We start from the raw sequence: 12,563 nt of genomic DNA on the forward strand, positions 1-12,563 counted from the left end.
ATAAAATATTATCAGACTATTAAAATAATTTGATTTTTGTAATTATTATTAACTTTAAATGTCATATATTGTTATCATAATAATGATAGCATACAAACTTTACACTTCTATAATGATTATTCAAGTATTCCAATGATCTTAATGCATCAAACTTAATTTTAATTTATATTACCATGTATCGTTTAATTTAGTCCAATTTTCTCTACCTTCTAAAAAGTTGGCAACTCATGCTACTTCTAATAATAATTTATTGTCCGTTCAGACTTCAGAATTTACTAACATGCTTTTTTTTTTTTTTTTTGAGAAAAAGTACTTTTTTTTTTTAGTATGTATAAGAAATAGGTCAATGGTGTTCGAACAAGCCTTCTAAACAAATGCAATGCTTCTAATGGGTGATCATCTTGTAATTATTGATGTCCATGAAAAAATGCTTTTTTTTTTTTTTGATAAACTCAAATTAAATATTCTTCCAGCAGATACAAGGTTATTAGCAAATCAAACATCTATTTTGCATACATAGTTATTAGCAAATTTTCAATAGACTCCTCTTTATAGCATCCAAGTCTGAGTACAAAAATAATTTGAGAATACACAAGTTCAAGTTGGAATAATGGACAATTATTCAATTTGTTTTCATTAATATTTCAAATATCCAAAACTGATTCGTGTGATATAATTTATTGTTTTTTAACACCTAAAATCCTATTTTTTAAAATATGAAATATAATTTGCTATTTCAAAATATTAGAATGTAATACAAATTGACTAACATGAATATTAAAATTAGTTTACATGCTTTTTTTATATTCTATTTAAGTACATCTTACATTTAAATTTGTATATTTATTAATCAATTAATTTCTTTCGTAAAAGAAAGAAGGCTTTTTTTTATAAATTCATGTACCAAATTTGCTTGTTTTGATATTAATATTGTGAATTACTTTGCCCGTGATGATATTAAAGGAAGCCAATTCATCGCCGTTGATATAAAAGATTACATCACATTTGTTGTCCATTCTAAATGCACAAAATTTTGAAAAAGGTCCAAATCTAAATATCTAAATGTGAAAAGCTTCACCCAAGATTCCTTCACACCAATTTCACCTAAAATAGATATTTTAATGCGACTATTCTTAGTAAATGAGGAAATCAGAGTAACAGACTTGTTGAGAACTACCAAAGTTCTGGTAGCGCCATCATCATTTTCTTACAGCCAAACAATTGATGTGGTTCGAAATGTTTCAGTGCTGAGGTTAAATGACACGAGTATTTCGTCGAGTCCATTCATGGCAAACTCGCTACCCACCAGTGGCATACTCCATTCAAGTACGCTATAGAAGCTTTACTTACGTTTTCTTTTTTAGTCATTTCAAGATCAAGTTTTTTCCAATAATTCTTTTTTAGTCATTTCAAGATCAAGTTTTTTCCAACAATTACTTTTTACTTTTTAGACTATAAATTTACCAAATTATTAGAACATGCTCTTCTAATAACATTGGATCATAAATATAATATACACATTGAATCACTTTATAATTATCATTCACATTATCATAACCAAATCCATGAACACTTACATGCGATCATAGCCGGGCTCATCATCAGTAATACCCGAAGGAATAATTTTACGCTCGTCGATTTTGGGATTCCAAAGTCTTATTATTACATCAGGACATGGTCGTGTACAGTGACATATAATGCCATTAATACATTCTAGAACCTGGCCGGGACCATAACTCTCAAACAGAGTTGGCAAAATTAATGTAACCATGTTTTCATATCTCTCTCCAAAAAGCAAATGTACATTATTTTCACTATCGACGTTTTTACCCCTTTGGTAAAATAATCTCCATAGAAGGAGAGATGATGAGTGGACAGTTTTAGATTTTAAATTCTCGTAGTACATGCTCTTAAAATCAGGATTTTTAAGTAAATTTATCCAAGACTTTCGCATACAACTAAATTGTTTCAAGAATTTAACGGATAATTTTACTAGAATTTTCAATGCAAGATCATTAAAAATTTGATCGTTATAATTTGCCATTTGCATTGAAAAAAAAAGGATGGAAACAAACAGATATTAGGGTCTTGTGCTTGTGCTATACCTTTTAAAATGTAACGAAAAATAAATTAGATTTCAATATAAAGTTTAAAAAAATTTTAATGGTATTACGTTTTTTTAGTTCTATTTGTTTCTCTTCTAATTAAGATCTCTAATATATAGGACTAAACATCAAACCAATCAAATTGATTGATTGGGAATATATATAGCAAATCTAAATATAATAAGAAAAAAAAAAGGAAGCCCATATAAATTGTATGAACTTCAATTGCATTTGCAAACACAAACATAAATGTATAATTATTATTTACAAGTATAATTATCCATGCCATACACATAATAAGATTGATATTATAATTTTAAATTATTTTTTAAAAATTAATTTCAATTATAATAATTTAATTAATAAAAAAATAACATGTTCATTGTTTATTTTTTTAATCTAATGTTAATTATTATAATTAATTTATGAAGAATGTTAGGGAACAGCAACTTTTATCATTTGTAGCCATCAAATAGTCATTAATAGTTTTAATAGTGTGAGATTGATGTGAGATTTCATCCAATGGCTCACTTTTTTTTGTTGGTTATATGCTGGCTAGAATTTAACAAAGTTACTGGTCCCTAGATTTTTCCTTAATTTATTTATTAAAATAAAAAATCCTGCAACACTTTATTTTCATTATAATAACTACGTCAAGTTTGTATCTTTTCCTTCAATTTCCATTCCCATATCAGAATTAATCCCACCCCAAATGCCTCCTTCCATTTCATTTCATCATCAAGTTAAGGAACACTTCAACGGTCAAACAATGAATAAAGAATGATGAATCAAACAATCCAGAAGGAACAACAAAAAAGAGAGAAAATGCAGCTTTTAATTTTAGCATCCGATTCTTCAGAACAAATGTAAAATAAAGATTCCAATTTTAACTTCATCTGGGTCGTTCTCAATTTCCTCATCTGGGGTTCGTCTTCCTTTTCACCTCATTCCTCTCATTGTCTCGTATTCCATTTTTTTTTTAATTGTCCTTATAGTTTTTCCATCAATTGGGGTGTTGAAAGAAGGAAAAGAAAATGTTTTTGGTTTTTATCTTCATTCTCTTCCTCGGTTTTTTTTGTTGGGGTGGTGACGGTTGTGGTTGCCGAAGCTTTGGGAATCTTGTGGATCATTGAACGGCTGCAACGCAAGATCATGAAGGACAAAGACAAAATCTCAGCACCCATCTCATTGGACACTAGTTCGCAAAATGATCCTATCAATCACCTGACTCTACCTTCGAAAAAGAGGTAAGCTTCATGCTTCCACAATTCCTCTTTTTATTGTTATTGTTATTATTTTTTTATTCTGTTGTTATTTACATTGTGTTTCTTGTAGTAGCTAGCTTGTGTTCTCTCATTTATTGGCGCACCACTTGCTGCTATAGAATTCTTTCTAAAGGAATACTTGAAATTTAATCATAAAAAAGGTACAGAGTTGCATGTTAAAACGAATTGTGTACCTATGTAGCTTTTAAGTAACTTTAGTATTTTAGCATTGCTTGGAGTAATCACTCAATTTAAGGTAGTTACCATTTCCGGTATGAACATTATTTAGACCTCAAGTTGGTTCTTAAAATGACAAGGGTGATTTTGGTTATCATGATGATAGGTATTTGATACCCTTCAAAGACTAAATTAATGTGAAAAATATCAAATTCGATATCCGATGCACATTTGGAGCACCAATTACTTCTATTATTTCGATTCATTGGCATTTTCTTTCTTTAGGGTGTGATTTGGGTTCTAGAACAATACAAGGTATCAAAGTTCTGGCTGGAAAAGTCAGCTAAAGATCATAAAAGGAAAGGGAGGTACTGGAGGTTAGCCCTGTTAAGAAGCATGGGAAGATCAAGGGTGAGTCACTTATTCTCACAGAGCATGATGGTTCGGAGACAACCATTTGGCTGAAGGGATGTGTTGTTGAGGCTGTTTCATCATCCAGCCTTCCTTCTAAAAAATGGTAATGTGATGCAGGAAGTCACTTTCGTGATTGCGTGGGGTATAGTTTCCATTCCTATATCCAAACAACATTGTGATGAGATCATTATTTCAATATCATTTTCTTTTGCTTGTGGATATGTTACAATGTGAGAGCTTAGTGAGCTAGCTTGATATAGAGTATTAGGCCAATGATTTATATTACAACATTCATTAGAATCTGATTTAGTGAGCTGTATTCCTCTGCAGAAAACCAGCATACATTCTCTTATTCCTTTTAAATCAGTGCATGTGAAAATGCATATCATTTTGATTGAACATATAATTCACATTGAAAGAAAAACAAAGTTGAAAATGGGTTTATTATGAGTTTTCCTGACTTTGAATTCAAAAAGGGATATCTCACTTCCTTTACATCTCACATACATCTTAATGAGAAAAACAAGAAAAAGTTGTTGCTGCTTGGAACATGGGTATCATACTTCATCTGATGTGGAAAGAAACACTTTGTTATGTACTCTTGCTTATTTACTTAGAAAATACGGCGCTTCAAGGTCATTTTTTTTATGTTGGGTTTTGCAGGGCAAAAAGATACCCGATAAAAGTTGAAAACAACAAATCTGTGGTGTACCATGGAAGCAAATTGCTTTACATATATCTTGAGACGTCATGTGAAAAAGAAGCATGGTGTAAGGCCCTCCGTATGGCTTCACGCGATCAGAGTGAAAAACTTAAGTGGTCTAGTCAGTTGTACGAAGAGTGTCATCGATATCTAGCATCACTAAATATTGAATATCATCCTTTTATCATGAGACCATCAGCAGGATCAAGTTTTGATGGCTTAGAAAAGTCCAGTAAGCCTGATGGATCTTCCTCCAGAATTCCTCAATTTTTGAGTAGAATTACTAAAAAACCGACTTCATTCCTTTGCGCGGTTGTCATGAGATAAACATTGGTGTTTTATTTTATTTTTAAAGAGAAATCCTCACTGATACCTTCACTTGATTGTGGTTTCTATAAGATAAATGTTGGCCCTTCCTATAAGATAAACCTTATTTCTGGAGGTGCAGTAGTAGAGATTGAAACAAGGCTTGAAGTTGGTGAACCACCGAACGATAATGGGACGGAATGCTCAAGCAATGCTGGGGGTGCCCCGTCAGATCTTCTTGAAGATCTTAGCAATGGAGACGGAGTGAATGATTCACAAGAGCCAAAAGTAGATGTCAATGGGAACACTGGTAAGCACAAAAATACCGTTAATCAAATACTTAGTTTGCATTTTCTTCATGTAGTGATTTGTCACGTTTTTACTGAATTATGCCCCCCCCCCCCCCCTCCCCCCCAACAAAATCAAAGTGTTGTGGAAAGCATTAAAGTTAAAGATGTCAATTTGTCCTATGCAGACGTGTCTAAAGTTTCTAGGAGTACATCTTCCTCATTTTATGGATCAAAATGGAAATCTATGTTAAATTCTCTTGCCAAGCATGTTTCACAGGTAGTATCTATTATTCCGTACTTTTTTTTCCCCACAATTCTGTTTATTCAACCTGAAAAAAAATGGGAGAATACATAGGTACATGAGGGCAAGAGATCTTTATAAGAACAAATAAACAACAGAGAAAAACAACTAGTATGACTGATTGTGTAAATTATCTTTAATTCTATTATATTCTAACATGTCCGTATGTCGGTTACCTCTATGTGGATTTTTTTTTTTACATATAATAAGACACTTAAACTCTTAAAAGTTATGTCACTACAAATTTTGCCTTTGAGCATTTTCATGTTGATAGATACACGTTTACACATCGAATCATTATCATAGTTATAAACAGCTATAGCTTTGTTATGGTCGAAGTAACGGGTTATTTCTTTCTAAAGGTTCCTCTCACTTTGGCAATAAGGATAGTATCCCTCAAAGGGACAATGCGTTTACAACTAAAGCCCCCTCCTTCTGATAATTTGTGGTATGGTTTCACATTAATGCCTGATATAGACTTCAACCTGGAATCATGTGTTAGAGATCACAAAATAACTAATGCACGCATCGCCCTGTTCCTGCTCAATCGACTTAAGGTATGATAGCCCCATTTCCATTTGGTTAAGTTATGAATGAATTTTGGTTAAAGATCAATGTTTAACCTGCTGCTGTTTTTAGAATTTACATGCTTTAGATATATCTATGTTTCTTTCTCTTTTAAAGTTTGCTTAGAGGGTGCATGTTCCTTGTTCTCTATGTTGTAACTTGTATAGTCCGACAAGCCTTCAACTTTGCATGTCTTTCTGAAAAGATTATAGTATCTCTACAGGAAGCAAACTGAGAAGCTTTAGTGCTCCCGAACTCTGAGTGCATAAGCATTTCATGGATGCTGGCTGAAAAGGAGAATTGGATTCCTCGGACTGTTGCTCCATACATGTGGGTTAAACAAGAATGTGGACACGATACCTCTGCTTCAAATGATAGCGCAAGGATATCAGTTGGTTCGGGGCTAACACCCCAAAACCAACATGGGGCCAAGTCTATAGTAGAACCAGTTAGGAAATCGTTTTCTTTCGGATGAGCATCATCTTCCTCTTGTCCAATAGTATTAAAGAGCAGCAGCCAAAGTTTTGACCAACTGTCAACACCTTTTCTAGAGGCTTACATAATGCAAGAAACTGAGGATTTGAAAGAACTTCCAGCATCTTCCATAGAGAATGAGAATAGAGATGAAACACGGGAAGAGAAGACGGAGGATATTACTGTCTATCAACCACAAACACTCTATTCTCTGCTTATGGATAAACAAGTTAGTCCATCTGAACAGAAAAAAATCGGGAAGAGGGAAAAGATGTTTGATTTGCGAAAGAGGATGAGCGAGAAGTTGGAAGAAAAGAGGCGTCACTTTGTTGAAAAGATGAGAGGACCATGAGAAAATGAGAACAAAAGTAGAGATCAGAACTCTGATTTCTGTTACTGATTTGTTGATCATGTCAGATATTAGCAACCATTCTTAAAAGAATCTTTTGATTGATGAATTGTACATCTTATAGGTTCTTAGAGGATCTAATTTAACTAGATGTATACTTTACTAAGTGACAGAAATTACTGTTAATGCATTCCATGGAGTTACAAATCCACAGGGTAACATAGAAGATTCATTTAATTGTTGATTAACAACTTATATGACACAGACATGCCATAGAGATTACAGAGAAATGATATACAGATTCATATACCCTCTCATTTGAAGGGTGAGTTTCTATTCAGTTTTGTTTTGTTTGCTTACATTTTCTCTTTGCTCCTATCCGTGCTTATCACATATAGGGTTTGTCACACAAATAAAAACTTCCATCTTGCTAAGCTTAATAAACAAGTTATTGCCCTACAGACAATACTAAGATTTTGCACTAAAATATGCCTTTGGTAACATTATAATTAGTTTCCATAATCACCCTAGCTGGAAGGGAAGCCTTGAAGCAACAGTTGAGCTTCAATGTCGTGAGTTCAAGCCGTGAAGTCAGCCATTGACGCAATTGTTAGGTTAGGCCGCCTACATTATCGGATAGAAATGGCAGAAAATGGCAGTTTCTGCTGTTGACAAGTTGGTTAAAAAAGGCGTTAAGTTAGTTGACAACTGTAAGTCAATGCAGCAGATGTCAGTGCAGTTAGTGTAGCTGTTTTATAAGATTTTACAATGAGTAAATGCCCAAAATGGTCCCTGAATATCAAATTGGTATTCAATTTAGTCCTTGATTTTTGTAAATGACCAACTAAATCCCTTAAATTCAGAAACGTGCGTCTCCGTTAGTCCCTCGCAGAAGTGCCGTCTAAACGTTGCTGATGTGGAACGTTAACTGCCATGTGGGCATTCCAGCTGTATGCTGATGTGTGCCAAGGTTGAATTTGATTCAAATTGGTATCTGGAATTTCCTAATATTACCCAAATTAGTCCATTTCAATTATAAAACCCTAATTGTCTTCCCTTCTTCAAACTGTATGCTATGTTCTTCTGTTCTTCGACTCTCCTTCTCTTCTTCGAGTCTCCTTCTCTTCTTCGACCTCTCTTCTTCGCCCTAAAACCCAAATTGATTTCTTGTCTGTGTGAGTGATGATGGCTGGTGGCGAGAAAAGCCAAAGTAGCTCAAGTAGGAACAACTCTGCAGGCAGACCTTATGGCAACAAAGGAATGTGCAATAGGGGAGGTAAGAACGCTGTTTTCTGTAATTGCAGGCTTCGAACGGTGATGAAGTACTCAACAATGGCAAAAAATCCTGGTAGACCATTTTATGGTTGTCCCAACTATGAGGTAAGGTTATGGCTGTGAAGAAAATGTTAAGATGGTTTGAGTTTGAGTTTGGATTCACCTGCATTTTTTACTTTGCAGTATGGAATTCATTGTAATTTTTTTTGCTAGGCTGATGGATGTGAAGAATAAGTTTGTGCAACACCCATTCCACTAGAAGTTTTGCATGAGTTAAGTTGGAGGATGACAAGCTTGGAGAGTGATGTTAAGACCGTGAAGATGATGACAATGGTGCTGCTGGCTTTTGTAGTTACTTTTGGTGTGTGTTTAGGTTTTAGTTTGTTGGGGTTTATATTCAACAAATGATGATTATGTTATGAAATTTTAAGTGGTATGTAATGTCTTGATGAAGATGGAATGAAATGAAATGAAACACTAATTTGACATGAGTTCAACTCTTGATGCTGTACTTATTCTGCTAAAATTGTGTTCAACTAAACCAGAAAGAGATAAATCATAACATGAACTAAACCAAAAACTTCATTAATTTAACATAACTAATTCTGGAATATGGAACAAGTGTTGTTTGTGCTAAAGCACATTGTGCATAACATACTATCACAACCCAAAACATCATAGGCCATAACAACATTCAAAGGCCATGCATACAGGTTTCAAAGGTTACATTACAAAAAGACAGGATTGTTTAACCATAGCATTACCCTACAACAACATAAACTCAAAAAGCCACTATACTTTGTGCTAGTTAGACATTTTTTCTTGGTGGGTTGAATCCTGGAGTTGGAACAAATTTCAAGAAAGAGGCCAGTTTTTCAGAGGTTGCTGCATTAGCTCCTTAAATAGTCTCTCTTGAAATCTCAATTGGATGTGGAGCAGCCGCAGTAGTAGCAGCAGCGGATGAAATTGTCCTCTTGACAGGGAGTTTGTCTATGCATCTCTCACTTTTAGTTCTCAGATGTCCTTTCTTGGCATTCTTTATAGTCTTTGCAGCCTATGATATCAATAACAACAATAATCATATTAGCTGACCAAAAACATATCCTCTCAAGTTAACAAGAAAATGGATTTGTTTGTTTCCTGATTTATTAACTCAAGCTCTAATTTTGATTAATATTTTTAATACTATTATTACTTGAGTTGCAGGTTCTTGTCCTCTTTCAGCACCAACCTCACTTTCGTTACCTTTAGAACCAGTGTCACCCTTATTTGTAGCATCTTCAGCAGCCTTTGCAACAGCTGCTAGCTCATCAGCCTTTTGTTTCTTTGCTATTCTATAACTCCTTGTTGTGTGACCAACATCTCCACATGTCCCGCAGGTGAATTTGCCATATTTTTTCTTCAATTTTGTTGCAATGCGCTATTGCCTCCCCCGAAAAGGTGCCTCATGTGCATCTTTTTTCTTGCATAATGTGATGGCCTGCCACGAGGTTTGCTCCTTACAGGTGGTAAGCAATGGAGGTATTCTGATGTTTTCCACAACTGTTGGCCTCTTACCGGGTTGATATGGTATTCATAAGTCTTGTTGTATGAGCCCATTGTTAGCCATGCATGGACATAATTCTTGGGTCTACCATTCATGACTGAAATTGCAGCTATTGCATGACGACAAGGTAACCCTAGCACATAATAAATTTGAGTAACTAAGTGTGTTGATAGGTATACTACCGTGCAATTACACAAAAAAATAAAAATAAAATAAAATATAACTTACCCGATAACTGCCAAGACCTGCAGCTACATGTTTGGTTTCCCAAATCAACCACCACATTATGTGATTCACCATGCACTTCAAACATGACTTCAGCCGCATCTCTAGACCACATTGGTGTATGATACCTGCTGTAATGCCTTTCCTTTGCAAGTCTACTTTGTTGAATCGGAGGTAAGTGTCCCACATGGCTAGAGAGTTTCAGTTTGTTCCTTGCCATGCTAGTCATGGCATACCTCCTAACCTCCTCCAGTAAAGTCAAGACGGGCTTGCATCTGTATGGTTTGGTGGCAGCGTTGAACACTTCACACATGTTGTTGCAGACATTGTCAACCTTTGGAAAGTCCTTGTAGTGAGCCCTGGTCCATGCCTGCCTAGGAAACTTGTCTAAATATGCCCACGCCTTCTCATTCACCCTCTTTATAGACTGCATATGTCCGTTGAATTCCTGGACAATCATTGCTCTAATACACTTCCAAAGCAAACTCTTCAAGTGTGAGTCCTTCCATTGTTTCTGAAAGTTTTGCCAAAGATGCCACGCACAGAAGCGATGATGCGCACCTGGCATAACCTCACGCAATGCTGGAATTAAACCCTACAAGATAACAAAATAATCACTTAAAAACATGAGCAAATAACAAATTCTTGATTTTTACTAGTTATATAATAATAAATTGAAAAACAGGGTCTAATTTGAACTTATGCGCTTAAGGATTCTTAAATTCTGCAATTGGAATAACAATAGTAGACTAAATGAAGTTGATTGCATAAAAAATTCAGCAAGGCTAATCAAGTTTTTAACCAAGTTTCTATACTATACAAATCCAGCAAGGCTAGTACAAATCCAGCAAGGCTAGTACAATGCTATTTGAAACAAATTGAAATTAAAATGAATTATTTTGTTCTGAATCAATTATTAATATACAAAATAGTCCTTCGAATTTCGTTCATTAATTCAAAATGGTCCTTAAAATCATATAACGTGCCTCTAATTGAAGCATATAGGTTATCTTCTGCATGTCAGAGATGAAGCACCAACCATGCTCTGTCTGATCTCCAATGTCTTCATGCAAGAGCTCCAAGAACCACTTCCAGTTGTCTTTGTTCTCAACATGAACAATTTCCCATGCAATTGGGTACACATGATTATTCGTGTTCTGACCCATGGCACACAGCAGCCATCCTCCATAATAGATCTTCAAAAAAGCCCCATCAAGTCCTATCAAGGGTCTACAGCCACCCACAAAACCTTTCTTGCATCCATGCAAACAGACATAAAACCTTTCAAATACACCTTCTCCATTAGGCATTGGACTAACACCTAACTTGACAGTTGAACCCGGATTAGATCTCAACAACTCCTCTGCATAATCTCTGAGTTTAGCATATTCTGCAGCTTCATCACCCCTCACTATTTTTCTTGCATCACCCAAAGCTCTTGTAATTGTAGTCCTAGACAGTGGTATTCCAGTTTTTGCTTTAAAGTAATTAAAAACCTCACAGTGTCTAAATATTGGGAGCTTCCTAACCTTCTTAACAAGTACATCAGTTACCCAAGACCTAGTTGCACATCTATTCTTGAAAGTTCTCTCACATGTATGATCATCATTAAAGGTCTTAATCTGCCAACATCCATTCGGTTTGCTATAAGAACAAAACACCATCCAGGGACAATCTTCATTCTTGCATACCACCCTACATTTAGTAGTATCATTTTTCTTGTACCTTACACCCCTACCCTCTTGTAATGTATAATTTCTAACCCCTTTCTTAAAAGCATCCCTAGTGGTAAACTCCATACCTAGCTCTAATCTCACATATAACTTGGCAGTATCATTGAAGATGGGATTCACAGCTGGGTCTACTTCATCTTCAAAGTCTGGTGGAGTCTTCAGTTCATCAGATTTCCAGCTATCATCAGAAAAAGACACTGCCATACAGATTCATGCATTACATCACCAACAAAAAAAGAATAAAATCAATACATATGCACATTAATTGTAATATACGTTACATACATTGCAAGTTTTCTTCTTTCTCATCATCATCTACCTCCTTCTCATAATCAGATGCATCCATTGAAGGGGGACGAGAAGTATCTTCATCATTAATAACCTTTTTCTTGCCTTTGTCATTGTCACTGCCAGTCTTCCTTTTTCTCCTATCGCTGGTAGGACCAACATCATCATTGTTGTCACTGCTTGAGTCCACAGAGTCAAGTGGCATGTGTGGCTTGTATAAACTGTCCTCTGCAGACTCATAAGAATCAGATGAGCTATCAACATTCAAGTGAATTGGCTCCTTGCTTGCTTGTTTCCTCCAGCCTTGTGATCTTGTGATATACCTTCTAGGAATTTTTGTAGATGTGTTGAATTTAAAGTTAATAGGCTTGGATTGTTTCTTTGATGCGCTGTCTTTTTTGATTTGTGCATTGTTGGTTGAGGGAGTGGGTTGAGAGCAAACTTTCTGAGATATAAGTTTAGATGTAATGGGATTTGGTTGGGATAGAGATTTAGGGGACTTCGCCTGTGAACATGATTTGTGGACATTAAAATTGAGGGCAGTT

At 35.1% G+C, this 12,563-nt stretch overlaps 1 protein-coding gene and 1 long non-coding RNA gene across 2 annotated transcripts; both read left to right on the forward strand.

Annotated features, from left to right (window-relative positions):
* Window positions 1–3,169: 3,169 nt before the first annotated feature.
* Window positions 3,170–4,757, forward strand: LOC148566335 (uncharacterized). Its single transcript, XR_015883154.1, has 3 exons — window positions 3,170–3,352; window positions 3,833–4,103; window positions 4,625–4,757. It is a non-coding gene; the product is annotated as an uncharacterized LOC148566335 (long non-coding RNA).
* A 234-nt stretch (window positions 4,758–4,991) lies between these two features.
* Window positions 4,992–7,291, forward strand: LOC148566336 (uncharacterized; the record flags this gene model as incomplete). Its single annotated transcript, XM_088487509.1, has 4 exons — window positions 4,992–5,280; window positions 5,446–5,537; window positions 5,924–6,118; window positions 6,352–7,291. Coding segments are annotated over 4 exons (588 nt in total), but the record flags the coding sequence as incomplete, so codon positions are not given.
* Between the last annotated feature and the right edge of the window lie 5,272 nt (window positions 7,292–12,563).

The sequence above is a fragment of the Arachis ipaensis genome, chromosome B5 (assembly GCF_059453495.1).
Source record: "Arachis ipaensis isolate K30076 ecotype BB chromosome B5, ASM5945349v1, whole genome shotgun sequence".
Lineage (NCBI taxonomy): Eukaryota > Viridiplantae > Streptophyta > Magnoliopsida > Fabales > Fabaceae > Arachis > Arachis ipaensis.